General features: G+C 37.7%; 5 protein-coding genes across 10 annotated transcripts in view; all 5 read right to left on the bottom strand.

Moving 5' to 3' along the window:
• pdhb (pyruvate dehydrogenase E1 subunit beta) overlaps positions 1 to 2,065 on the bottom strand; it is a 7,887-nt gene extending 5,822 nt beyond the window's left edge. For all 4 annotated transcript variants that reach the window (XM_008321069.3, XM_025060356.1, XM_008321068.3 and 1 more), the window contains exons 1-6: positions 1,909 to 2,065; positions 1,756 to 1,815; positions 1,007 to 1,114; positions 813 to 875; positions 664 to 699; positions 35 to 225 (exon numbers count right to left, since the gene is read on the bottom strand). In XM_008321069.3, coding sequence (XP_008319291.2) covers positions 35 to 225; positions 664 to 699; positions 813 to 875; positions 1,007 to 1,114; positions 1,756 to 1,815; positions 1,909 to 1,995 — 545 coding nt within the window. In that variant the 5' untranslated portion in view covers positions 1,996 to 2,065. The remainder of the gene's footprint in view (positions 1 to 34; positions 226 to 663; positions 700 to 812; positions 876 to 1,006; positions 1,115 to 1,755; positions 1,816 to 1,908) is intronic.
• A 206-nt stretch (positions 2,066 to 2,271) lies between these two features.
• Positions 2,272 to 17,046, bottom strand: pxk (PX domain containing serine/threonine kinase). Of its 3 annotated transcripts, none has more exons than XM_025060354.1 (18): positions 16,746 to 16,847; positions 14,436 to 14,486; positions 13,759 to 13,806; positions 12,777 to 12,963; positions 12,583 to 12,660; positions 11,607 to 11,680; positions 10,979 to 11,053; positions 10,732 to 10,836; positions 10,251 to 10,352; positions 9,712 to 9,873; positions 9,496 to 9,613; positions 9,079 to 9,157; positions 8,857 to 8,905; positions 8,676 to 8,753; positions 8,328 to 8,414; positions 8,053 to 8,116; positions 7,823 to 7,882; positions 2,272 to 7,136 (listed from the first exon to the last, which is right to left on the bottom strand). In XM_025060354.1, exons 1-18 carry the CDS (start codon positions 16,845 to 16,847, stop codon positions 7,120 to 7,122), a joined length of 1,536 nt encoding a protein of 511 aa, XP_024916122.1. In that variant the 3' UTR covers positions 2,272 to 7,119. The 3 variants fall into 3 exon arrangements, with proteins under 3 accessions (XP_024916122.1, XP_008319286.1, XP_016892392.1); XM_008321064.3 differs by having other exon boundaries at positions 2,590 to 5,088; positions 16,746 to 17,046; XM_017036903.2 differs by lacking the exon at positions 2,272 to 7,136 and adding an exon at positions 7,148 to 7,647.
• Positions 17,047 to 17,705: 659 nt separating this feature from the next.
• Positions 17,706 to 18,472, bottom strand: LOC103386679 (hydroxyacyl-thioester dehydratase type 2, mitochondrial). Its single transcript, XM_008321075.2, has one exon. The coding sequence runs from the start codon at positions 18,438 to 18,440 to the stop codon at positions 17,961 to 17,963; it is 480 nt and encodes a 159-aa protein (XP_008319297.1). The 5' UTR covers positions 18,441 to 18,472; the 3' UTR covers positions 17,706 to 17,960.
• On the bottom strand, positions 18,429 to 20,909 carry rpp14 (ribonuclease P/MRP 14 subunit). The gene is made up of 6 exons (XM_008321063.3): positions 20,781 to 20,909; positions 19,699 to 19,834; positions 19,193 to 19,277; positions 18,978 to 19,054; positions 18,791 to 18,869; positions 18,429 to 18,523 (listed from the first exon to the last, which is right to left on the bottom strand). The coding sequence occupies exons 2-6, from the start codon at positions 19,788 to 19,790 to the stop codon at positions 18,467 to 18,469; spliced, it is 390 nt and encodes a 129-aa protein (XP_008319285.1). The 5' UTR covers positions 19,791 to 19,834; positions 20,781 to 20,909; the 3' UTR covers positions 18,429 to 18,466.
• Positions 20,910 to 21,522: 613 nt separating this feature from the next.
• On the bottom strand, positions 21,523 to 27,532 carry LOC103386668 (abhydrolase domain containing 6, acylglycerol lipase). Its single transcript, XM_008321062.3, has 9 exons — positions 27,383 to 27,532; positions 26,471 to 26,598; positions 24,407 to 24,566; positions 23,602 to 23,715; positions 23,128 to 23,260; positions 22,894 to 23,051; positions 22,659 to 22,713; positions 22,460 to 22,560; positions 21,523 to 22,242 (listed from the first exon to the last, which is right to left on the bottom strand). Exons 2-9 carry the CDS (start codon positions 26,596 to 26,598, stop codon positions 22,063 to 22,065), a joined length of 1,029 nt encoding a protein of 342 aa, XP_008319284.1. The 5' UTR covers positions 27,383 to 27,532; the 3' UTR covers positions 21,523 to 22,062.
• Positions 27,533 to 27,790: the final 258 nt, after the last annotated feature.

Here is a 27,790-nt window from a genome sequence, read left to right as displayed (position 1 = left end):
ATTATGCCTGAATTACTGGTGTAAGTGAACCCACCATGCTGCAAAACACTGGGAGTGTTGAGCTGCGACACCAGCTGAGGATCCGTTAGGTCCTCTGAAGACGATGGGCACGGCCTGTAGTCCGGCAGACATGTAGTATGTCTTTGCTGCAGAATTGATCACCTGATCGATGGCTTGCATTGAAAAATTAAAGGTCATGAACTCACAGATGGGTCTCAGGCCAGCCTATGGAATCAAGATATTATTATCAGTTGGTGTGAAAGAAAAGAAATTCTGCCAAATAAGCTTCAATTGAGAGTTTAATGTCACTGGTCTTTTTGGTTTAGTCAGATTTTGTCTATTAAAGAGAAAATAAACATTACAAGGATTATTGTTATACTTACATATTTACATTGACCAATATTTTCCAAAAAACTTCTGTTCAAGTATGGAATATCAAATCAAGAGCATCAAAGAGCTAACTGCCATGAGCCTCTACATTATGATGTTTTGTTGTCAGCTTGGCTGCATTTTTCTCCCTCAAATCAATTGACACTGGATTAGCAGAAAAACGAAACTGAACGGAACCAGTAGAAAACCAGATCAAAAAATATAAAAATTTGATAAATTCCCCATTTTCAGATGTGCAAAGTTAATGGCAAAGAAGAAGAAATGAATTCTCACCATGGCAGATCCCACTGCAATACCAGCAAAACCCATCTGCACAAGGGACACGAATGGAGACTGTAAATAAGGCTGAAAAACTGTGTAATACACTGTGTGTGATGTTTTGAACAAAATATAAACATGTGCAGCTAAGGGTTTTATTTTACCTCTGAGATTGGAGTGTCAATGATGCGTTTGTCACCATACTTCTTCCACAGACCTCTGCTCACCTATACACACACAGGCACACAAACATATACACAGACACACACAAAATGTAGATTTAAAAAACCATGATGGAGCCTAGACAGTTTGATAGAGCCATGTACAGAACTAAAAAACATCTGTTTGTTTTTTTTACCTTATAGGCACCGTCATACTGAGCCACCTCTTCACCCAAAAGAAAGACCCGCTCGTCTCTCTCCAGCTCCTCATCCATCGCCTGGTTGAGGGCATCACGAACTGTCACCTAAAAAGAGAAATGATCACTACTTTCCTAAATACAAAACAATACTGGTCATGAGGTCAGTCCACTATGTTTTTTTCGTTCAGGTAAAAAATATAAAAACATTTTAGCTAAATTAATTCAAGTTCTAAAATAATATAGACGATTTTTACTCGCTCGAGTAAAAATAGTTCTATAAAAGTAACAGGATAAAATTCATGTAAAACATAAATATAAATGTAGTCTACGACGACAACAACAGAACGTAGTAGCATTATGAACGTGTCCACAGCAGCCTCTGCTGGAGAGGAAGCGCGGCTATGGCAGTTAGCAAACAGTCATTCAGTTAAAAGGCAAATTATAAATTGTAAAATAAAATCAATAATAAAAAAAACAACCCAGGGAGTTCTCTACACTGACACATCAGAAATACATAGATGCATTTGACAGCTGTCAACCAAAAGAAGGGCATCGACACCTATAAAACCACAAGTCATTGTATAGTTGACTGATTTTATATAAAACACGAGATTTACGTGATGTTTTTACGTGAAAAACGAATAGCTGTTCATTAAAAAGATTAAGAACTGTAAAACAAAAAGAACACTATTATACGTCTTGAGTATTAGTCACAGCTAGCATTAGCCTGTAAGTTGCTAACTGACCTGCACCGCGGCCGGAGCGCTGCCGTGGAATGCCTGCCTACGCAGAGCTGACACGGCATTCTGTGGAGAGACAACACACATCACGGTATAACATCTCACAGAAAGAAGTAAAGAGAAACACACAAAGTTTAATAATAACGGTCAAAAACCTACCTTTCCTGAGCGGAGAAAGCACCTTAGGGACGCCGCCATCTTCACCCTGTCCTCTGCTGGATAGAAGGTGGGGTTTTGTGACGTCATTGTTTCGCCCAATCAACACAGCGGTTTAGGAGCTTCAGCTACGTCATAACATACAGCTAATCAAATAGGTGTGCTGCGATGGAGGCATGTAAAAATACAGAAAAACTCAAGGACAATCCGGAGAAGTCGGCGCATAATGTTCTCATAAGAAAATAGACAACAATGTTTGGTGATTTTAGATATTAAATAAACAGTACCTTTCTTTTATAATTACATATAATTAACCGTATTCTTAGAAATTATTTTTAAAATAAAAATACCAAACGTATTCCAATATGAAAGGACTTTCTGCCAAGCGTTTTTATTTGGCCTTATTCTTGCCACTGTAACAAATGAACTAAAAACAAATACATTTTGCTCAAAATATTTCCATTATACATATTAAAAATAATGTCTGTTATATACATGCATGTACAGTATATAACAATGTAAACACATTAAGTAATAAGTAATGTTACAAGGAAAAGAGTAACATGTTTTTTACAGTAATCAAAATGATTTTTTTAAATGGCAGCATACTCACTGGTGTTGTTGATAATGAAGGCAGGTTTATAGCAAAACATGAACACTGAATTATACTTCAACACATAGTGCTTTGAATTGACTGACTTTATTTTACAAATTTATTTGGTGAACACAAAACACAACTCTGGGCTTGTCTCTCACATTTGAAGTGCTGGGGGAAAAGACACAATGACCATTCAAGATGTCAACACTACTGCATTGAACTGGATTGCACCGAGGATAATAGGAGTATTAAGTGGCTACACTTGAACAAAACAAACTCAAATTTGTTATCGTGATGTTGAAGTTGATTATGTAGTGTCAAGATTAAGATGTCGAGTACCTATTGTGGCTGCTATGACACAATACAATACTATTATCTGCTACAACTTTGTCTTTATAAGTACTAGGCACACAAACATTTTCAGCTGCACTCATGAAGACATATAGAAGTTAACCAGACACACATCCACAAAAACACATATACTGTAACAAAGTCAGTTTGTAAATCAATATTAAATCGTTATCACTGACAAAAAACTGTGAGTTGTATTACTTTATAATTTTCTGGTAAAATGTGACCCAAGATTTGCAAGTCAATTTAATATAAACAATAGGTTGATGTGTGTGAAAAATCATATTGATTTTAAAACTATAGATGAACAAAAAAGAAAAATCAGGCAAAGTGAATCAAATGGCACATTAAATTAATTTCAGCTGATGACAAACTGTGTAAAACCACAACAGGGTAAAAATAAAGACAAATTCATGCACACTTCAGGATTGTACACAAGATGCTTCTGAAAAGAACTATCAAATGCCACAATAAGGCTCTTTGCCAAATATTGGGGTGGGGAGCTGGGAGGAGGCGTGTACCAAAGGTAACAAATAATTATAGAGATGATTGTCTCCATAATTGCAGGCCACGGTGCTATAGTTTATTAATTAATTTATAATGAGTTAGAAGGACCAAGTCAAAAAATTCAAAAGCTTAAAGTGATAAAATATAGTTTGACAAAGGTAACTGTCACAAAGTAACATAGGAACATATCACTTTTAAAATGAAATTTATTAGTTATTATTTTATAAAAACTCTCTTTAAACAATGTGGAGGATCAGACGTTAGCCTATCATTATCCAATAATCATGACATTTTAAAGTAAGGCGACTCTTTACTACATTCAGATTAGACCACATGAGCTGGTGGATTCAGATTAGATTCAGAGTTAAAGTAAAATCAGAGATGGTTCTTTTGCAGTCACCTGGGGTTCTTCATTGCCTTGAAAAGATTTACAACTAAAGTGCCAGTTTGATGTCACTAGGAGTCACTATTTTTCCCCATTGGATTCATCTTGATCTTTGTGAGAAAACACAAATCTGAAGGACAGCAGAAAATTAAAATCATAAATCTGAATCATGAATTTTTCAAATTTCTAACTAAAAAACCAATGGCTTACTCCTCGTCAAATTCAAGTTCTCCTTAAATCTTCATTTCTCTATGTTTAATGTGACGAATTTGGTTTGATTTGTTGAAAAAAAGGACTGGACAACAGAAAAATCATAATTCTCCATAATTATTGATTTTAATTATTTAAAAAAATTGTGCCTGATAAAGTGTAGGTTTTAAAATCAATCTTCATTTCCCTCTCATTCCTACCAGGAGTATTTGTGTAGTTTCAAACAAATAAGGTTGTTTTTGTGTTTCTTTTTTTAACAACAATATTTTCTGACTTGTTTTGGAAACAAATCTACTTTTGTACTGGTCTGTGTTGCTTTTAACAAGTTCACTTTCTTTTGAGTCATGCAAAAAACTGATTTAAGGTTACTGGAAATTATTACAGTCAGAAATGGATAGAAGATTATGTTTTTCCCAAAGCATCTCACATCTTCTCTGATGAATGTCTTCATTTGAAGTCCTGCAGTGCCAGAGCTGCAGAGACAATGCTACCTTTCAAAGGCTTCGAAGAAGGGAAGCTGGATCGAACGAGATTAGGACTGAGTCAGAGTCAACCATGTTTCCAGACGTCCTGAAAGACTCCAAGTCGTTTACTGCTGAATACATGCTGGAGCAGCAGATTAGCTGGAAATTCCCACCAGGAAAGTTTTACCACGTTGGACGTCTTCAGACACAGACAAAGACCTTTAGTTGTGATTGTCAAGTTTTTGAAAAAGCAGACTGAAGCCTGGTCTTTGCTCCTTCTCACCCAGGCAATAGGTTTTAAACAATTAAAATCAGCTAAAACCAGAAATAATAATAAAACTTTTTTTTTCACATGTCAGGAATCAAGGACATGAACCAGACCACAATGCGGAACCACAGTGTCGTCATGTCACTGTAATGATGTTTCCAGCTGACGGAGAGACAGACAGTGGGTGGAGGTCAGGTTGCGGGCCTGCTGCGGTCCGCAGTCTCAGCCTTCCTCAGTTTGCCTTTACTGAAGGACTGGATGGAGCTCAACAATGCAGCACGGCCTCCCCCCGCTCCATTGGAGGAAGACAGAACAGGAGGTTGTGGACAGGACGATGAATTCAGCGTGGGGGGAACAGGAGGTGGCAGAGGAGGGGGTGGGGGAGGAGCAGTCTGGGCTCCTGGATTAGAAAAGAAAGGTCAGAGACAAGAATGAATGAGAGTACAACTGGTAGGTCTGACTTCCTACAGATGTTGGTTTCACAAAGAGTTGTTGGACAGATTCATGTCTGTCGTTTTCCATTTCATTCAAAGAGTGGTCACATGACACCGCTCTCTATTTCAAATCATCAGGAAGCTCATCATTTTTCTTTGTGTCCCTACTCGAGTCTGACTAAAATAAACATTTATTAAACTATTATTCTACAACTATATAATATTATAAAGGATAATTGACAAAGACTAGTATTTCTGGATCATTTAACACCACGTGCATGTATTCCTAGGAACAGATACCTGCCTGATTTCAGTAATTCTGCCACTTTTTTAAATGCAATGTTAACTCGTAAAAGTGAATAAAAATGTATTTTTTTAAAGTAGCTCAACAAGAACATTTAGAGAGTTCATCTTTGTGAAAGCAGCTCCTGCTGATCAGTTTCCAGGCTGAAGTAAACCCACCATCAGCTACAGGGATCACCAACTTTATTTGTCAGAGGGCCAGGATGTTTATGAACAGACATTGGAATAAACTGAAATAAATATTACATTTTTGTCAAACATTATTATTTCATGTTTATTTTGGAATTCAGTCACCGGCCAGATTGGACAGTTTGGGCGGCCAGATTTGACCTGCGGGCCAAAAGTTGATGATAACAACCTCTGTGTCTGGGTTAGAACCAGACTCGCGTTGAGAAACGACAGACTGATGGTGAGTTGATAGTGAACCTGGAGCCTCTCTTTTCAACAATGTTTACCCCAAAATCCTAAATAAAGGCAGAGTTTACCAACAGAAAGAAGTATGCTGGGGATCTGAAACATGTAGCAATAAACATGCAGCTTTACCAAAGCAGGAGCTGGAGAGAGGAGACCTAAGTATAGCAGGTTTAAACCAGAGTTTAAACAAAGGGTCAGTGAAATAAAAATGGTATGAAGTTAGATTTTTAAAACTTGAGGGTGGAGGGTGCAGGAACCTTATAGTTCGTATTAACTCATCTTCTCTTGCTAATAGTTGGTTTGAATCTTAGTTTGAAATGTTAACCCTTGAAAATATACACCCACAAGGTGGCAGTAATGCAATGTCAAAGATGCAGGGCTACCACTAAAACTCAGAGAAGAGAACTAACCTAAGCCAAATTTTCTGGATCAACCATAAACATGTACCTGAATAAGGAACAAAGTAAGTTGTGTCACAGCATTATTAGAGGTGTACAGCTACACTAAAGTGGTAGCTCTGTGCAATTACTAGTTTATGTGTTTATCTTTTACTCCTGAATCCATTTCAGGGTCTTATGGGGCTGGGGAGAACGGGGGTGAAACAAATTGCAGCAGTCATAGGGTGAGTGGGGTTTCACCCTGGATGGGGTGAACAACAACGACTCAGACTCACATTCACAGCTACTGTCAATTTGAACTGTTAACCTTCTGCATGTTTTTTGACTATGAGAAAAAAACTGCAGAACCCAAAGAGAACCCAAATTACACACTGTTAAGAAAGATGAAGACCACTTTCTTATGTAGTCTTTTATCAGATAGGTATCCAATGGTTATCCACCTTGTAGGATTTGGCACTAAATAAACGTTTCACAGCAAAGGTAAATGGTTGTCAGATTGAAAGTGTGACAGTTAACTATTACAGTTAACACTCCGCTGTAACAAACCGCCCCGATATGCAGTAGCACACATACCAACCAAAACAAGGAAAGACAAATACAGATGATGACATGCTCCCCGACTGACCAGACAAGAGTGACAGATCACAATCTTCAATGAGAACAAAAAGGCTTGGAATCCGGAAAAACTCAGAATATCTCGTTTCTGGAAGTCATTGCAGATTGTGATGTTTTGATAAAGTTGTGCATACACCCTGGTCCAACTGTGTGTCATTATCTATCAGTGACCTGGGCACGCTCGGAACCTGGGTATACGACAGCTTTAAAAACAGCCAAGTGTCACAAGCGACATTGTAAATAATTTTACTTTACCCTGCAATATGGTCAAAATGGAGCATGCTCTATGGTGGAAACAGCACAGAAAGAAAAGAGTGAGAGGCAGAGAGAGAGAGAGAGAGAGAGAGAGAGAAAGAGAAACAGATGACAGTTATCTGCTCAATGCACCAATTAGCATTTACACAGTATCACTAGGAGAGAGGAGAGTATAAGGACAGAAGGAGAGGGGACAATAATACCAGGGTAGGAAACATTTCATCCTGCATGTGGAATTCTTTTAGGGAGAAAGATTAAATATCGTCAGCATAATTTTGAGTGAAAACGTTGTTTGTTTCCCACCCTGTATTCTATTTCCTTTTTACAGCAGAGAAACGCTGCTACAACAGAGACTGTATCTACCTGGAAACCAGGTGACAATGGAATTAAGGACAGACAGACAAGTCAAGAGACAACAAGTTCATGAAAACACATGCAAATCTCAGAGTTCATAGACGCAGGTTTATTTCTTACAGGAAAAAAAACCACAACAACCTCAGTGAGTGTTTACTGTACAGGCTCAGCAGCCTGCCTGAGTTTCTTAGACAAGACAAGACAAGAGACAGACAGAAACAAAGGTTGACAGAGAAACAGTAGAGATGACAGACAGACAGGCAGTCAGTCAGACACATGAGAGACACACTGAAGACAAACAAAATGGACAAACCCATGACGAAAAAATCAAATAGGTAGACAGAGGCAGCCGCAGACATACCTGTAGTGGATGGAGGGGTGGGGGATGATGGACATGTTGGGGGGGAACTTGCTCCTGAACCTTTAACAAAAAATAAATAAATAAACCTTTTTATTCTGAAGGAACCACAGACATTGTTGACTGTCAATTTTATTTCACCATTGGACTTAATTTTGGGTTTAAAGAAACAATCAATCAATTCCTCTGTTGCAACGTTGTGTTTGGTGGAGGTTAAGGAGAATACAACTCACCAGAGTTGTTATTATTTCTGACCGACACTTCTTCTTCATTTTCATAAGCCGACTGTCTGGATTTCTGGAAACAAAAAAAAAAAAAAATTAAGACATATTTTGTCATAATGAAGACATTCCTTGAAGGCATTAATATTTCACTCTATAAATGTAACTGTAACATGTAAACAATGTATAAATCCTGTTAGACTAAATACGTTTCTGTTCTAATTTCAAGGTTAACAGACCATTTCTTTAAAGTAGTACAACTTAATTGTTGATTGTTAATTGCCCACCTTTCTTGCCAGAATCTTCCTCCTCTTCCTCTCTTCCTCTGAGCCGTGGTGGGATTTAGCTCTGGTCAGCCTTTTGTGCTGGTAAAGCTTTAATTTTAAAAACATTCACACATAGTTTTAAATCACCTGAAACTTCTACAGCCAGACTTTATTTAAGTAACTGAAAGTTTGAGTTTTTATGTTAATGACATGAAAAAGAAGGTGAGAAACCTTTGTTGCTTGGTTTTCCACAGCTGCGTTTTTTTTTTACAACAGAATCGTCATTAATTCCCATTGACCCAAGTCAAGGTCAAGTCAATGACATTCCCTGTTGTTATAACCCAAAGGTTATAACTCAAAAGTACGCACCACTCTCTGCTCCTCCTGCAGCCTTTTTTCCAGGCTCTCCTTCGCTGTCTTTAAGGCCTCCTTGAGTCTGCTTGGAACCTGGAATATCCAGAAGTTTGAAGTTTATTTTAAATTGAATTAACACAAACAACATCATAGTCGGAAGTGATTGAAAATAATGTTTATACAAAAGAAATTTGACCTTAATCTGTTGTTTTTCTGACTGCTGGAGCCGGACATCACTGAACAGACTACAAGACACAAACACACAGTTGTGTAAATTAAACACTAAAGAAAATCTTAATTTATTCTATTCTTTTTTTGAACAAAGTGACAAGACATGAAAAATGCATTGATATCTGTCTGTCCCTGTAAATTTTAACATGCATCACATGACTGATCCACTACACATATTTGAACTCACGGTGTCTGCATGAGCTGTGACACTGTCGGCATCCCACTCTTACAGGCCTCTGTCGTCAGAATGGACTGCAGGACTGACACTAAACACACACACGCGCACACACACATAAAAATAAACAGTAGATGTTAGAATAATCTGTAGTACTAATATTTTTAAGGTTATTTGTTGGACATGTCAAAAATATCATCACTATGTTATAGTGATTAGGGTTAGTATTTAATGTCATTCTAAGATAAACCTTTAACCAAAACACATATAAGGTCAATAATACACAATTCGATTCTCGGTACTTAAGTCTGTGATTTACATTTTATAAACATTTACGACCAGTTTTTCTTTTACAATTGTGACAGTCTAAGACATTCTAATGTCTGTGTGTGTCCATTTAAAGATTTTGTGTGTTGTGTGTATACACACCCACAGCTGTGTAGGAGACAGAGGGGAACTGATCGACAGGAACACTGTCTGGTGGTTGACCGTACGTCATCTCGAACAGTAAGTGTCCAAAGCAGAAGACGTCAATGCTTTCTGTGGTCTGCAGAGACATAAACACATTTTTACTGTCATATATGTTAACCACCTGTAGGAGCGGGACACACACACACAAACACACAGTGGTACTACTTTACATACATTGATCTTCCTAAACTGGGTGAAACTTGGTCGTAACAATGAAGGAACTCCCAGCATGCCATTTTCTACATCCAGCAGTTGACACACGCCATTGTCCATCATAACATTGGATGCGTGGAGGTGCCCAAAAAATAGACCACCATCATGGAGGAGCTTCAGACCCTGCAAAACAAACAATTACAAACCCAGAAAAAGTTTGAATAACAGTGAATGACTGTTTGTTTGTTTGTATGTTTGTTGTTGTGTTAGTGCATTCAGATTCAGATTCTTTCATTTGTCTATGAAATGTGGTTAGCACAGTGTAGATGGCATTTCTCTATTTAAATATTCTGGTAGACAAACATTAAAAACTAAAAAAAGCCATAACATAGTAGTATAAAATATACAATTTGTGAAAAATATTGCACATGAATTGCACAATGAAATGTTTGATGTTGCACATGAATGGGATACATATGTAGGGTAAAATATTAGACTAGTACTGCATACATGTAGGTGCATGGCATAAATAACTGTCTTGTTTGTATATGTGTGTGTACCTCTAGGATCTGACGGCCGTACAGTTTTATCTCTGACAGTTCGAGGCCCTGGCTCTTCTTAGGGTTGCAGTATTTCTTCAGGTAACTCTCTCTGGGTTTCACCTGAGCAGAGTCAGAAGTCAAAAGTTTTTACAAAAACAACAAATCATGTAGTTTAACCTGTACTCATCTCCCCACATTTCACTGCTGCTGTTTAGCAAAGCCAGTTTTGTTTTTGTTTTTTTAACTTTATTTTACCCTCAAACAGCATTTTTTTTTTATTCATAATTTGTTTTAAGGAAAAAATCCCGAATGCTAAAAAAGGAAGTTACACATGTTACCTCCTTATTACTGTATTGTATGTAATCTATTAGATATTTTCAGCCCAGTTGCAGGTTATTAAAAAAAGGCAGAAGGATGTTTTTTAGACGCAGAAAGGGAGAAACCAGGTATGTCCTTAGACACGTACTGTACCACTGTCAAATTCAAAAGAGTCGTTCACCTTACAGATGTGGTCTCTCAGGGAGCCTTTCTCACTAAATGGCCGGATGAGTAGAGCTGAAGATTCACCAGTGCTGGAAAACAACAGTGGACAGAGATACGGCGTCTACAGCAATGATGAAGACGAAGACGAAGACGAAGAAGAAGAAGAAGAAGAAGAACTCTCTGTTAATAATAATTGAAGCTAACACAGTACCAAATAAATACGACAACATACACATACACGCACACACACAGTGTTTACGTACAGACAGACTGGTGAGCAGCTTGAGTGCTGACTGCAAGTCTTTGTCAGAAAGGAACTTATCAGGACCCTGGTCCACCTGTGACATAGACGAAGATCTGTGAATGTCATCATTATTGAAGTCTTTCACAGTTTAATTTCACATTGGTAATATATCAGATGCAGAGGCGATGTCATAGATTTTACTAATCAATGTTATCTGTATAAAGAAGGATGATACCAACAATAAATAAGCCTCGACATTTTAAAATAAAGACAGAAGAAAAGAGCAGAGCCAACCACGAGGGGGCAGAATAACAGCGGCGATTGCAATGACTTACATAGATGGAGTTTTTTTTTTTAATCTATCTCAACAAAACAGAACGCTTATCAAGTGTGGTTCTTGTTTGACAAAAGACATGAAGAATTTGTTTTGTGGCTTTTGATAAGGACAAATATTGCATCAGAGTGAATTGGGCAAAAGTTCTTTCACAACTGAGTCCATATTAGTAAGTCTCAGAGCTGTAGTTTATGTAAATGAATGGGGGGGGGGAGGATAGAACTGATGAAATCAAACATTTATATAGTCAAATAAAACAGAACATCTGATCACTGTGTTCTATTACTGACTTGGAATCAGTAATTGTACTCACCCAGCTGAGTAGATACCTCTCTTTTGGCTGCTCTTTGTTTTTGATTAAAAAGTACTTCTTTCTGATCCTCCAGCCTGAAATAAATGTGAGTGTCTGTTAATGATGATCAAAGAGGTCTTTTATCTGCTCAGAAAACCAAGGAAATACAAAGGGCCGTTCAATCGGCTGAGTGATAAACAGTGACCACAGTAACAGGGTAGAGGTTTCAACAGGAGAAAAGAAATTAATAATTTATCTGTGTGTTTACCTGTCCTTTAACTGTCAGATTATAAATCCCTCAGATGGATTATAAACATTGTTCCAGTCTGAGGTCACACTAAAACAGAGATTGAAACCACTGAACCACTGGATTATTTAATTTATTTTTAAAAATGTGAATACATGGATAAAGTCTTTTATTGTGTTGTTGCAGTGCATTTGCTTTTTTTTACTTAGTATTGTAGTAAAATACATGGAGTCACATTTATATTTTATTGATACATTTGGGTTGTATTGCATACATTTTTCATTTATACATTTTGTGTTTTCATTTCCTAGCGTATTTGTTTTCCAGAGGTTTCAAAAGTTGTTGATTTTATTTACTTGTTTACTTTATTATTAATTGTTTAATTATTTAATTATTAATTATTATTAATTATTTCGGATGAAAATGAATTATGAATTGAATATGACATTTGCTCTTCATTATGAATGAAGAATGTTCAAATGTTTCCATAGTCAGTATTTATTTGAAATAATTGTGATTATATTGTTTCCATAATTGAGCTAACCACTCCAGCTACTTGTCAATAATATCATATATATTTTCATTTGTTCTCTGTCCAAACTGAATTACCTAACTTAGGATTTTACTTTTTTTATACACAGAGGAAGTGTACCAAACTTACCAGAGTTTTGTAAGACTGAGTTTGTATCAATACCACTGGAGGTAGTATTGTACGGTTTGTCTCTCTTATAAAGTATCTTTAAGACTTACCCATGTCTTTGAGAGGCTCCAGGACTTCCCACTTTAGGTCTGACCGGAAAAACATGGAAACTTGCTGAAGTGCTATTTCTAGAAAAGCAGAAAAGCAATCAGTTAGATAGTTGAGAAGTAATGTAGAAGTGTTAGAAGTACTGTAAGTACATGTCATGTTATTTTTTATTTGTAGTAGTAGTGAGGTGAGAAACCTGTGTAGTTGGCACAGTAGTTGTTGGGATCCAGAAACTTTTTAATGAATAGGCAGCTAGATAGCAAAGGATGCTGGGTAATGGAATCCAAATAGGCCTGCAGTCCTCTCTGTCTCTCTGCTATAAATTCTCGATCCATGTTTCCAATGAGTTTTTTAGGAGGAAGAGGCAGACTGATGCCACAAACCTAGACAGAAGAAGTGGAACATTTAATTTTTTTACAAATTTGATGTTTAATCTCAACCAACTAGATTAAAAAAAAAAAACAAAAACATGTGACTTTGTGTTGTTTTCCTGCGCTGTCTCCCTTCTCATTTTGCCTCTTTTTCAACATAACTATACAAGAATGGCAAACAGACTAAAGGGCACGCTGTGATAAGAAGCTGAAAGTGGAGGTCAATGCAAGACCTGGGCAGGAAACGTGAAGACAAAACCTCAGCAGAAAAACCTGAACACTTCCTGCTTCTAGAAATGATAAGGTCATAATGGATGACAAGTTCTATCCAGAGAGACGTGACCTACAGACCACAATTTAGATCAGCTAAACACCCACTGATAACTGATTTATTGAATATCAATCTGAACCAGAATTTCACAATTTTAATCTACGGTGACCTGAGTTGATTAGAGGTTTTTAACTAACATTATATTGGGATCCTGTAAAATAAAGAAAAGCCTGTGGATAGTTGGTCACAGCATTAGAGCTGGTTCCCACCTAAATTCCATATATCAGCATTGTGTTCAACCCATCAGGCTGAGGTTTCACACAGTAAGTAAATTATGAGTAAAGTGAAACTTCAGATTCATCATATTTCATCGCTTGCTTTTCTGGACATTTTTGTTTGGCGCCACACTGTGTGGGTTTTCTAACGTGCCATGACAAAACAACAGCGATCCGCAGGATAGAATTGAGTATCAAGTAGAGTTTTCTAACGCTTTATCATCTCTCCTGATGTGCAGTGCAAATACAGGTTAAACTCACCATGAGGCTGCTGTTGAGAGCGTCAAAGTCACTGTAGCGACGAATCACCTACAACACGAACATAACCGGATTAAGGTTCGGTAATTTATCACTTGTCTTCTTGTTTGTCGGTATGTGGTAATTACTGTAGATATGAAAGTGAGTGTAAATGCTTATTTGTCTCTATAAGAGGACAAGTAAGGTACTGAACCCTCCCCAAATTCACTGATGAGCAACTGCTCCCACTGAAATAATTAGAGACATAATGTAATCAAAGATGGACAAGTTGATAACTTTTACATTGAAAGATTGATGAGAAACTACAACAAAAAACTAGCTTGGTTATCAGCTCACTAGTCTTTGTAGAATTATTCAATTACACTGTAATTTAGACCAAGTTGGGTACAAAAGTTCTGTTTTTATATCTATTTGTAATAATGCAACTCTTTATGTATAGTTATCTATCATTCTATCGTTCTATCTAGTTCTTAGCCACATTAAATCACCCATAAAGTGTTTCTTGACAGCTTTTAACCTCCAACCTACATGTACATGAACATCGAGTGACCTCCTGCTGTTGTAACTCTAACAGGAGCAGAGTAGAATGATTAATGGTAGAGTTATAACCAGAGACAAAGTCCTCTTTTGGCGGAGGAGGACTAAGTTAATGCAGAAACAGAATGTGAATGGTAAATTACCTGCCAGCTGTTGTCTGTAGAAACACCTCTCTGAACCCGGATGATGTACTCCTGAAAGTCCATCAATATGTAGGAATGAGAGAATGAGAGTATCAAAATGAATTTAGGTTTACTAATTAAACTGACACACATATTACTTAAGAAAATGAATTTGGTTTAGCACTAAACATGCTAAACGTATTGTTTTTTATTTATTGTTATATAATGTATATGTGTTTATACAATATAAGTATATATATATATATATATACACATACATTTGTATATTACCAATTCGGATTTTATAATATGTATGTATATCCATTTATGTGTGTATCTGTGTGTGTGTAAGCCTTATTGAAGAGGATTTTCATTTCAAGTGCATAACTTTCACTTTTATTTCCAAATAAGTGATCCTTGTGACTCAATTCTTGAAAAGAATGAATCACTGCGTGAACACGGACTTTTTCTGCAGTCCAATCCCTTCCGTCCTCGTTTGTGCAGTTCATTTGTGCACATACTGTACACTCCCTTTTCTCTACAAAGCTGCCTTTCTCCTTGTGAGTTAAGCAGCCTCACAAACTCCTGTCCCTTCCTCCTGACAACACTTCCTGGAACCAGAACCGTTCTTAGACTTATACGTAGAAGTTTTAATTTATTTTTGGAAAAACTGAAAAGAAATCTTGTATCTGTTCTAATGTCATCTATCAACATTGTTGATCAGCCAAACGTAACTAATTCATTTTCTCATAATGTACTATGTAATTCAATTTTCTTTCACGTTTATTTGCACATGACACGCTTTAGATTCAATTAAAATACCATAGAACTGCATGACCTCATGTTTGCTAACGTATATCACAGTCAACTAAAAGGATGTGATGTTTGGGAAATATATGTATAAATAAGAGTCTAATTTGATGTTTATAATTGGTAAAATTGGGAAGAATTGAGAATTCTTATAAATGTCTGTTTGTGGCTAAAATAACTTGCAAGTACATATGTTACAGTGGTTTTAACAACAATCTCATAGCAAATCGCGAATATAGCGAATCCAACATGTTAAAAATAACCTATACATCAAAGATAAATCAAAGCACTGACAATGTTTGTAACAAGCAGTAATGCCCCTAACTGTGCAAGCGATGAGTTAAATTTGATGTGCAAAGCTAACCGTGAAGCTAAATTACTAGCTCAGCTGATTCCAGTCGGAATGTCAACAACAAACCCTCATGCCATGTATTCATTATCGGACACAGCAGCGGTCTCCTTTTGTTTCTACAATGAATTTGGATGCGGCACTAATATAGTTTTTCCATTCTACACACGCAGTCACGGTTTATAACATATTGTATAATAAACAGAGCATACTTGTTCGAGTAAATAATTCAACACGCTCCCATGCCAAATTCAATTCGATTCAATATATTACGACGTTGCTTTAACGTAAAGATAAGCAGAGACTTTCTGTCAGTGTTAAAGTCTTATATTTACTTAAGCATCTTCCATTCGGCCCCTATACATTTCAGAATGCTGCACTGTATCCGATAAAATCACAGCATGCCACAACGCTGAATGTATTTAATATAAATGTAATATATGTAATATAAATGATAATAATATAATATAAAATGTAATATATAATGTAATATAAATGTATTTAGTATAGCTGACATGATACGACTGTTAAATCACAATTTTAAATGCCCACAAGCAAAATTAAACACGATGTGTATAAATTAAGGGTCATTTTAACTGCTCCTAGTGAAGTCCCCACTCTGTGACTCAAGGCGGATGCTGTGGTTTACGACACTGTTTGTTGACCGTCACTCACTCACTTTTTATCAGCAGTTTGTTGACTGTGGCAGTTTTCGGGAAATTGCTTAATCACTTTACAACACCATAGAGCCCGGGACAGCTGCCTGTCAGTCCCATTAGTGTAGACATAGAGCAAAACTCATCACCCAGACAGGGGAATCATATCTGAAACTGTTGACATTAACGGCAGGTATTCTATCCCATTTTCACTCCGGATGTCAAATACCGCCAGTGTGTAAGGCAATTACTGAGGGAAATGTAAAAAACAGATCCCTCACAGTGTCCGATAATTGAACTTGTGACGCAGCGACAATGCTTTAAACGCCCCTCCCCCCCATATTTAAACTATGTACCCCGGTAAAAATTTTAAAACCCCCCCCCCCCCCCGCCCCCCCGAAGAAAAGAAGGATAAAAGCTGTGTTCTGAACAAAAGTCCGTCAACCTGCACAAAAGCATATGTCCTAGCTGCTACTGCTGTTGTCAGATAAACTATGGTCCAGTGAAAACACTCACCGTGTGGGACTGGAGGTTCTGGCTGGCTTCGATTACCGCCGTCAGCGGGACGGTGTCGTCCAGTAGCAATTTGCCGGGGACCGGCTTCTCACGTACAGACATCCTGGTGACTGGACAACAGAAGGTCGACCTGTAACTCTGTCCGTCAGTGAGTGAATCCGCAGCGAAAACAGTGAGGCGGAGTCCAGCTGAGTGGAGGGGGCTAAACAACCCCCAAGGCAAAACAAACTAGCTGTTAGCTTAGCTTTGCAGTAACCAGTAACCGCCAGCTAGCCAGCTCCACAATCAGTCCTGATCTGCTGTCAGGACTGCGCGCTAGAAACGCTGCATTACTGCCGTCTGCTGGTCAGGAGACGTTGAGCACAGTGGATTAATTCAGACTGGTATGCTGTGTTTCAAAGCTTAAATTAATAACATTAAATTAATGTACTTTACTTTAAATATTTACTACTTTAACAGATGTTAATACTAAATATTATACTAAAAGAAGCCTTGAAAAGGTATTTCAGCCAAGTAATTTAATCGAGTATTTCTATTCACAAGTATTTGTCTGGCTGGCGTCAGTATTGCATGCTGATTTTCATCCCTCACAAACTACTAAGCAGAAATTAAACCTGCCTAATTGAAGGATTCATTTAAGCTTCAATTTAGTCCTAGTGTGACTTTAATCCCCTTTCATGCAGTCAGTTCATTTTAAGGCTAAATCTAGGACTATTTTAAGATGGTTCTGTGTAAGTCGCTTTGAGTTAAGACAGCTCAAACAGGCATTTTAGTCTCAGGCTAGGCTTAAGCCTTGTCTGAGAAACTGGCCCTAAAAGAAATTAATGTTATGTTTTCATTTAGAAAATTGAGTTCCAACAGGTTTTGGGGCCATGGATGTGTGGAAATTACACCAGATGTTTAGAGATGTTTAGTTTACTGACAATTTCCCATATTAGGATAAAAACAATGTAGAAAACATGACTTCTTCTGCAGTTTATTCCTCACAGCATTAAACAGCATCTAAACAGAAATAGTAGCTCAGGGAGGTCAAGAATTATTTTTCAATGTTTAAAAGAATGTAGCCAAAACGTAATGACAAAAAAGTTAATATACAAATAAAATATTATTTATTTTATTCCTTAAACAAAAAGTGAAATGGACTTACACCACACACCATATTTATTAGCAATTTCTCCTAACAAGCACTCCTTGTCAACATAATTCCTCCATTTTTCAAACCTTCTTCTGCTTGTTCTCTGGCATCATCACCTTCATCTCTCCCTCCATCACCACCTTGCCCTTGACCAAACACTTTACACCAATCACGGCAAACGACATTTTGATCTTGAGCACCTCAGCCTCAGCCAATACCTCCTCGCCAACATACAACGGAGCCGGAAAGCGAATCTTCTGGTGCAGGAAAATGCAACCCGGGCCTGGCATCCTGGTGCCGAGCACAGCAGAGACCAGACCATTGATAAGGACGCCGTGGACGATGGGTGCCTTGAAGACAGTGGTGGAGGCATAGACTGGGTCGAGATGGAGGGGGTTAGTGTCACCTGTTAGTTTGGCAAACAGCTCTACATCTTGGGTGGAGAACGTTTTAGTGAGGGAGGCTCGCTGGCCAATGTGTAGCAGCCGACATTGTAGAGAGGCAATGTTAGAGAAACATGAGAGCAGTTTGTTAAAGGCTTTTCTTTGTATTAAAGTCATCCTTTAGGAAACAACACTCCTCTATTTCAGTCCAGCTGTAACTCACGGCTGTTTCCTGTCAGTGCCAGCAGGAACGGAGACACCTGGACAGAAGAGCAGAAGACAATGTGGTTGGTAAATGTAGAGGAGGGAAAAAAATTACATCTTATTTAAATTAAATTAGGAAGATGAAGTATATATAGTCCGTACGTGCTCTAGAAGTTAAAGGAGAAACTATGTTCAAAGGTACATGACAAATCTGGATTTCTATTTATTCGTATATTGTTGCAACAAATAATAACTACAGCTGCAATAGAAAGACTCATTCACAGAAGCAAGAAGAAATGCAGGTAAAAAAGACATCAGCTGACCTGTAGTATCCTGAAAGCACAGGCCTGGTCCTGGTAAGAGCCCAGCAGGGTCAGAGAGCTCCACAGCTTTACTAAACCCCTAAAAACAATAACACACAATAACACACACACACACACACACACACACACACAGTCAAGTAGAGTCGTTCAATGAAATGTGCTGACCATCAGTCAAACTGACTCTCACCTGCTTGGCACACGCAGAAAAGCAGTGCGGCTGTCTTCATCGTATTTCAACACGTCAAATGTTAAAGCTGCTCCCACCTGTGACACATTTAACTGTTTTAGGGAGGCTGTGGCTCTGCCTAGTTAGGCTGCTGATCAGGATGTTGAGTCACATAAACGGTCGCGTTGTCAACACCCAGAACAGACGTAGGTTAAAGATATTGGCGAAGATCTCACCTCTCCATAAAGAATCTTTAGACCTGTGATGATGAATTGCTTGAATTCCACTGCACTCAGTCTGGTGGACTCATTTTCTAGAACTCTAAAGAAATACACTATCATCATGTGCTTCAGTTGTACAGAGACAAAACCCAAAAAAGAGAAAAACACGATTTTTCGTTGTACATATCGACTTAGGAATGAAAACAAACATTTTCATGATTAACTGTATGTCATATGTTCTTCACCATGATGCCAGGTGACATTTCAAAAACAAATTGAATTGTTTTTTTAAATGTGACTATGAGGGACTGACACAGTTCCAGCCGAGGAAAAATGATTTATAGTAGTTTTATCGTAATCTAATCTATGACAGACTGTTACATTATTTCCTAAAATGTTTAAACCTAAATCTCTCAAATTCAATTGTTTATTGTTTATATTTAATGAAATTAATGTAAATTTGGATTCAGTGATTCAGGTGGATTTATTTTATTCCTATAGGCGGCGGCGCAGCAACTTACAGGCAGGTCTTCAGGTATTGGTACGGTGCAGAGTTCTTCAACACGACCCGTTGATAACCAGTGGATTTCTTCTGTGTGCTGACACCTTTCATGATAATAAGGCATCAGTGACTGCAGCAGGTGATGGGTTTGTTACCTTCAAAAGAAATCAAGAAGAACATTTTTATTTTTGAAAAGATTTTAACACTTTAAGACGCATTACAGAAGTATTCCACTGCACAAAGAAGTGCCAAGATCAAATTAAGTTTATTGTTTGGTTAGGTGTGTGTATAACTAAAACAGGACATACTGTAAACAAACAACTGCCGTTTTCTGTTTAAACCATCATTTTATTCGACTAGTAGTTTAAGTACTTTGTTGCATAATTGCAATACATGAATTCATGAATGAATCACAGATCTGCTCTGGGGTTTCTGCACACCTGATGCTTTTCCATCACCAAACTTTATGAAATTACAGTAAGTCTCATTACTGTACAATTCTGACATTATTTCCTAAAGTCCTAAACATTTTGTTTATTCTAGACACTCATGATCTTTGCTTCTTTAATGCATTAAGTGTTTAAAAAGTTTCATCTTTCTACCCACTGACAGTATATTTACTTTGACCACCCTGTATACTAAACATACTCAACTTCAACACGGTAGGCTGCTATTCTAGTAGTTTACTAACAAAACAACATCGTTATCGTTACCAATGAATATACGCACGTTTTATTTTTGGGTTGCTATTGTCCTATTGCATTAATGTTTTTTAATTCTTAAAACAGTTTCTCATTTCCATCAGGATTTTATCTGTCCTATTAAAGAATTGTACCTGTAAAACTGATTATGGTTATAAATGTGTATATCTGATTTTGATTGACATCTTAAAATCAATACCTGTAATGCTAGGTTTCTAAGCTACAATATCAGGTATCACGTGTTTGTAGCATTTAAAGCTAAATAAGCCAACAGCAGGTCAAACTGATCGACTAGGGACCCAAGGCTTGTTTGAGATGCGTTTCAGAAATCGCAGCTTTAGCAGAACGTCCTGTTAAAAAAAAAACTATATATGAGAAATACCAGTCCAGTTTTACTCACCAACTGCACATATTCGCGTGTTTGTTTTCAACCAATCTGTGAAATTGTGAACTAGCATTCTGTCTTCTTCGTTCGCTTTTCGGGAGGTTCCACCATCGTGCATTGTTGCCCACTATAGGTTTATTCCGGAACTGCAACAGACTTCGCCTAACAAAAGATATCTACAACTTGTTTATTTTTTTTATTATTTCTTCTTCTTCCCTTCGTGTGTGGGTGGGTATTGACTGATGTAACAAAGATAACAAATTCAAGACATTGTAATTAAAAGTATAATGTACAGTGCTACCTTTTTGAATAAATATATAGTTTAAAAATAAAAAGGTATCTGCAATCGTTTATCTCGAACAGTTATTCATTGGCATTTCATCACGATCGGATGAGTTCAAGTATTTATTCTTACATGGTTTACAATTCCCATTCAATTCACATGTATCACATTACAGCATCACAGCACACTATGACCACAGTTGTCCAATAGCGCCACCTGGCAATTAGGCAGCACTTGTTCTGGACCACAGTTGCTCCTGAAACGTGCCAACTGAGAGAGACAGGAAATTTTACTTAAACAGTGCTACATTCAAGTGGGTGAGAGCTATGGTGATCTAATCGTGAAACAGTGACATACTGCCACCTCCAGCTCCGCCTCCCGTCTTCTGCCTATTGCTACTGTCTCTAAACCATACATCATGGCTGTTTTTGGGGGAGCAGACACTACTCGAGGAATAACAACATAACTCTGTCATCAATTGTAATTAAATTATTTTTATTTTTTAATAAAATGTAGTAGCAGCTGACCTAGCACACAGTAGGAATCATAGCCTGTGAAGAAATAAATGTGGTAAAAGATATAGCAGATTACAGCATAAGTGTAGTGCATGTAAAAATCACACTTCAAACATATTTAAGAGCCAGTGGTTTTTTTGTGTTTGTAAAGTTTTCATTTGGCTATACACTTTCAGGGAAACTTGTTATACATTAAAAATGTTTAATACTTACATCAGTCATCATTATAGTGTACAGGTCTGCAGACCGGTACCGGTCCATAGGTCAATTGTTACTGGGCCACAGTGGGACACAATTTACTTCATTCAAAGACAATCTGACATTACCTCAAAATCACGTCATCCAGACTCTGATACTAACAGAACAGAGTCCAAAAGATGCTGACCAGTCCTTGGTACAAAAAAGGTTGAAGACCACTGGTTTACATTATAATAACTCTCATTTCTTTTGTCCAATCAACCATTCCTTCCACTCTTCTTCATCCAGCGAACAGAAATCTTCAAGAATGTTTCTTATCATCATTTATGCTAAATTTGCATGCCGTCATGAAGTCCATAATGAGCTTTGCTGATTTTCTGGGCCGCTCCATTGGTACATTGTGACCACAGTTGTCTAACAGCTCCACCTGGCTGCAAGGCAGTGCAGCCTGCACCACTGTTGTTCCAGAAACATCCAGCAACTGAAACATGATTATTTTTATTTTTATGTATCTGCTGCCGTGAGATGAGTTTTATTTCATTTGGTGATCATATTGCTTTTTAACATCTTTAACGTAATTTCTGAAATACTAGCACCTCAATTAGTATCAACCAAACTGTTTAGAAATAACTGTCAAATTCAGATATAAAAAATGTCTTTGTATGCTTTCAGCTGCATCTTTGTGTGTGTGTGTATACCTTGTCCTCCTTCCCCCAGATAACCTGCAGTGGTGTACTGATCAGATGTAGTTTATCTTGTAATGAGTACCTAGAGGTCTCACTGACAATTTCCATCAACACTGTAAATACAAACACAAACACAGAAAAAAGACCTTAGAAGGACAAATTGACAAGCTAACCTAACTGATCAAAAAGAAAATACTTCAACTCCACTGACCTTCTTTGTAAAATTCATTGTTTGGAATCCTTTCACTCAAGATCCCATTGATGATCTGACAACACAAACACACACACACACACACACCCACCCACACACACACACACACAATACTTTGAATTACTGTTGGAAATTTAGTTTCTTTTGGTGCTTGGTCAGAGAGAGATAAACATGTCTTAAGTCTTAAGAAAAAAAAACCCAAACTTTTCCTTTAGTCTGCACAGCACCACCCTACCTGTCTGGGAATGTTGAGTTGAGTGTGACAGCAGAGTCTCAACATATTTTCGAACTCATCAACAGTTTTTGGAACCAGAGCAACAGAGTTAATGTCGTGACTGTGTTCCAGTTCTCTCAGCTGACTGATAAACTCAGAGTCTGTGGGATAATCTATGCCTGGAGAACAGAGGGAGAGTCGTGTTTTATTAAAAAAAGAAAAGAAAAAAAAGATTTATATTATTAACAAATTTACCTGATGGACAAATCAACGTAACCCCTGACAGGTGGGCAGGGTACCTGGCAGCATAGACTCCTGCCACATTCCCACCCATCGATATCCCGACCAGATGGAAGGGTCTTTTATTTAGACCAATACTCTGTACAAACTACATAGACACAGGAATGAGGGTTTTTATGTCTCTCTGGATAAAAATACAGACATGTTTTCCATCGCAGCTTTGCTATAATAATTATTATTATATTTAACAATTGTCTATTAACAATTGTTATGAACTATTATTATCCTTTGTCACCTCATGTTAAAGGTGTTACTGAAAGGTAAGATATTAATTGAAAGTCCTATTAAAAACTTTACAGATTGACACAGGTGTCTGATGTTTTGGACAAATAAACATGTGGGCTTTACATGTGGATTTACTTTGATCACATTAGCACAAAGTGGACTTAGAACTGAATTAGGACATTTGGTTGTATGTTGTATGCAGACCTGATGGATCCTGACGACCTGTCCCTCGATGCTGTAGTCCTCACCATCGGGGCGACTCGTCCCCCCATGTCCTGGCATGTCCACAGCAACTATGTGTTGATTTTTAGGGAGGTACTAAAAGTGAAAAAAAAGAAAAGAAAAAAGAAACAACAGGTCAGCAGAGTATTGTCTTTAAAATAAATAATAGTCATCAGCCATTTATTCTACCTGCCTCTCCCTTCCCTCTCATTCTGTGTCGTCCATCCATCAATTTTTATCCGCTTATCCGTTACCGGGTCACAGGGGCAGCAGTCTCCATGACCACCACTCAAATCACACTGCACCCTACCAACTCCCCTGAACTTTCCTGCAGGTGGTGAGTTCACTGGAAGGTACCAACCGCCCTAACCGGGATTAGATCTTGCCCAGGAGGTGAACCCTGGGGTTCCATACCAATGACAGAGACATTGACTCTGGGCCAAAGCGCTACCATTCATCGTGTCGTGTATTTTATATTTTTATTTATTTGTCTGATTTTATTGTTTTCTGTTTTCTACCCTTAACTCCCATGTCTTTATTTTTTGCTTTTTTAAAGTTTACTCTCCCTCTCTGTATGTCTTAATTTTCTTTAACTCCTCAAGCTGTTTTTTGTTAGGCTAAGAAGGCTAAGAAAAAGAAGCTTTCCCAACTTACTAGTGTTAAGACTTTATTGGAGTTAGACAGAGTATATATATATATATATATATATATATATATATAAATAATATCTATTCAGTATATATATATTCACACACACACACACACACACACACCACAGATATGCTACCTTGATGAGGGGGAGCCAGGAATCCTTCTTATCAGAAAAGCCATGCAGCAGGAGCAGCGATGGTGTGGAGCCACCTGGTGTTACATTGCTGAAATAACTGAAGCGGTAACTTCCACTGAAAGAGTTGTGGACCACCAACCGCATTTTGCGTCGCTCATTCCTGAAAGTAGAACAGTAGGAACAGTCAAAGTGAAATTGTAACACACTTATTCTACTACACTATTTGATTACTTCTAAGTATACACAAATAATTAGATAAACAACACCAGGACGAAGGAGATGATTATCAGAAAACCATCCCAGCGAACATCTAGGGTTTGGACATTGAACTTGTAGAGGACAACAAATACCTAGGTATTCACCTAAATAACAAACTGGACCGGTCAACACACAGGTGTCCCATACAGAAAATGTTTTACAACACTGCGGGAGCTTCTGCAGTGTTTTATGCCCTCTGTTGGGCTGGTGGATGCACAGAGAGGGACAACTGTCTCAGCAGCCTGGTACGAAGGGCCTGCTTGGTCCTAGACTGTCCTCTGGACCTCACTCAGGAAGAAGTTGAGAAAAGGGTTTTGGCTAAGCTAAAATCCATCATGAACAACTCCTCTCAGCCCTTCACGACAGCACAGAGCTGTTCCTTCAGCAGAAAGGTCCTGCATCCACCGAGCACAAAGCAACACTTCCATGAGTTGCAACCATGTACTTAATGGCGCCTCCAGTGGCAGCCTGTGTGGGTTTCAAAGACTCACAATGTAAATGTATCCATTGTGGGACAAATAAGAGACTCAATTATTTTATTAATTTATTAATTATTATTAATATTCTTAAGAGCTCATATCTTGTTTTGTTTTTTCAGAAAATAAACACAGATTATTTTTGGTTAACAAAAAAAAAACAAAAGTGCTATAACTTTGTTTATCTGTAGAGACATGTGATCAATATATATCACATGATGCTTTGTTGTTGTCAAGCTGACCACTCTTACGGCCCAAACAACTTGTGTTGTCTTGCACCAAGCAATCAATAGCATAACCGTCCAATGAGATCAATTATCTGATCAGTTGATACAGTGAGCTGTAACACAAACACAAACATTATGAATATGATGAGGATGAGGAGAAGTCAGCATGTTCTAAACAACTGAAGGAAACTAAAGTCTCAACTTGGTTAACAAACATGTTGAAGAGACATGTTGAAGAGACAAAAACACATTTTTGTTGTTGTCTCTTCAACATGTTAGTGAAATCACGTTACCGTAGATGCCAGTACAGTAACAGTTTCTTATGAGTTATAAATAATGAGACATTCAATGAAATGAATGAGTGAACCTCACGTTTCCTTGTGTAAATATCAAGAGCTGACTAAACCTTGCCATTTATCCTATGGGTTAATCGTTCAAAACATACAAGAATCCTTGTGTGTATCATTAAAAACCCTGCTGCATCATATATGTTCAATACAACAGATACAAATGTAATAATATTTTGTCTTTGCCTCTTGATGTTCATAACAAATTCTTGAAAAAAGTTTTAGACTTATTTTCTATAATGTTCCTAAGTTGATCTTGAACTTTGACTCAGTGACAGAGGTGTTGATGAAGGGTTCAACCACAGTGACTCAGCTATACATTCACACTGTACCATCAGTGTGGGTGTGTATGGTTGAAACGCTTAGAAAATACAAGTGATTTACTGGAACTGTGCCTTTACAATATGAAAGTCCTAAGACGTTAAAGCCACAACACAGGGCTGAACTTTAACCTAATGATAAACACAATAATAATAATAATAATAATAATAATAATAATAATAATAGTCAATGCTCTTCACCAAATCACACTCTGATTCTATGGTGACTTGACTCATGTTTGTGAAGCTGAAACCGGTTGAGCTGCTTGTATTACTAACACAACCAGTCGAAGACAAACTTACATTTACATACTAGTACATTTTCATGTGTAGCTTGGCGCACACAAAATAATAAAGCATAAAACGCAAGTGTGTAAAACACTGTGCTGACAGTTTGTAACAATGACAACTGATTGTTTTGCTATTTTGTTCATACCAGTTATAGGCTTTGATGATCGCTGCAGGCCATAAGAAAAAAGTGACAAAGAAGAGGCTGAGAGGAAGCACAACACAACACCCTGAGATTATCAACGCAGGAACAATCATCTCCATCACTGCAAACATCTGTGGGAGAGAAAAATACACACACACACACACACACACAGTTTAAAAGGAAATGCAGCGCAAGACTCTTAAGGTTCACTTAAATTGGAGTACAGTGGGATAAAATTAAAATAAAAAACAAGCCTAACTTCAATTCATTACAGAACCTTACAAACTGTAACAATGTGTAACACATTACACAAGCAGATATGGACTGACTGTGACATTAGCTCTCCTGTTCAATGTTTTACATGGACGCCTGCACCAGTTATGACAGAGTCATAAAAGCGATGATGTAAATCATCAGTTGTGGACAAGTACTTTTATACTATTCCCGGATCTTTGTGCAATAACACGATGGATAGAAGGTTTACAAACGTTTTAGAATTCATCAATAATTAGAAAAATTGGAGTAAAAATCTATTTCTGGTTAATTATTGTGTAATTTAACCGACAGTCGTGGTAGCGTGACGTCAGTAGCGCAGAAAGTTGATGGAAGGTTGGAGAAGGCGAACGACAGGCAGACTCACTGATTATTATTATAAATATTATTATTAATAATATAATTATTAAGGATCATGATAGGAAATAGCTTTAATCCAGGAATAAGGAACTGAAAACACCAATTAGCATGACCAACATAAGTGGAGCAGGTTACGTAAAGTCACTTCTACCATCGCAGCACCGTTATACCCACAATGGCTTCCATTGACACGTCTATCCAGATCATCATTAACATTAACACCATCATCATCATCATCTTCTTCATCATCATCAGATATTCAGCAGAAAGGCAGCAGCTTACCTGTCAGACGTTTCTCTGATGTGTCCTCCCGCTGCTGTCTTCACTTCCTCCCCTTTCACCTCATTCATACTTGGCCAACTCTATTTAAAGGGGAAGCGGCACGTCCAGGACGCTGTTGCCTTTACGTTCTGTTGGAAACAACAAAGCAATTCTCAGATCGCCTCTGCGCATGCGTGCGTGTGTTTATGTGCAAACACCACAAGGGGAGGCTGCGACGCCAGGTCAAATTGAATGCTGTTCGAAGCAGATGAAGTGGCTAAGCTAGTAGTAATGAACTTTAGCTCTTTTACATCAGGTCTGAAAACAAAGTGGCTAAGCTAGTAGTAATGAACTTGCATTACTTGATGTGTTTGACTTGGTTCATCGTTTTTTAATTGCACTTTCATATGTTTATCGTCTATTATTTTT

This window comes from Cynoglossus semilaevis, chromosome 11, assembly GCF_000523025.1.
Source record: "Cynoglossus semilaevis isolate Cse_v1.0 chromosome 11, Cse_v1.0, whole genome shotgun sequence".
NCBI lineage: Eukaryota > Metazoa > Chordata > Actinopteri > Pleuronectiformes > Cynoglossidae > Cynoglossus > Cynoglossus semilaevis.
This window is presented reverse-complemented; position numbering and strand designations above follow the sequence as displayed.

What these genes read in the sequence shown, in the direction of transcription:
- rpp14 (XM_008321063.3), bottom strand. Translation starts at nt 19,790, where the DNA reads ATGAAAGGTGTCAGCACACAGAAGAAATCCACTGGTTATCAACGGGTC. An exon ending in TTTCTGCGTGTGCCAAGCAG is followed by an intron (nt 18,870 to 18,977) that starts GTGAGAGTCAGT and finishes TATTGTTTTTAG; the next exon opens with GGGTTTAGTAAAGCTGTGGA. An exon ending in GTGCTTTCAGGATACTACAG is followed by an intron (nt 18,524 to 18,790) that starts GTCAGCTGATGT and finishes TCTTCTGTCCAG; the next exon opens with GTGTCTCCGTTCCTGCTGGC.
- LOC103386668 (XM_008321062.3), bottom strand. Translation starts at nt 26,598, where the DNA reads ATGTTTGCAGTGATGGAGATGATTGTTCCTGCGTTGATAATCTCAGGG. An exon ending in AACTCAACATTCCCAGACAG is followed by an intron (nt 22,714 to 22,893) that starts GTAGGGTGGTGC and finishes TTGTGTTGTCAG; the next exon opens with ATCATCAATGGGATCTTGAG. An exon ending in TCTGGGGGAAGGAGGACAAG is followed by an intron (nt 22,243 to 22,459) that starts GTATACACACAC and finishes ATCATGTTTCAG; the next exon opens with TTGCTGGATGTTTCTGGAAC.
- pxk (XM_008321064.3), bottom strand. Translation starts at nt 16,847, where the DNA reads ATGTCTGTACGTGAGAAGCCGGTCCCCGGCAAATTGCTACTGGACGAC. An exon ending in CTACAGACAACAGCTGGCAG is followed by an intron (nt 13,807 to 14,435) that starts GTAATTTACCAT and finishes TTCGTGTTGTAG; the next exon opens with GTGATTCGTCGCTACAGTGA. An exon ending in TGCAGGAGGAGCAGAGAGTG is followed by an intron (nt 8,415 to 8,675) that starts GTGCGTACTTTT and finishes TTAAAATTAAAG; the next exon opens with CTTTACCAGCACAAAAGGCT.
- LOC103386679 (XM_008321075.2), bottom strand. Translation starts at nt 18,440, where the DNA reads ATGACTTTAATACAAAGAAAAGCCTTTAACAAACTGCTCTCATGTTTC.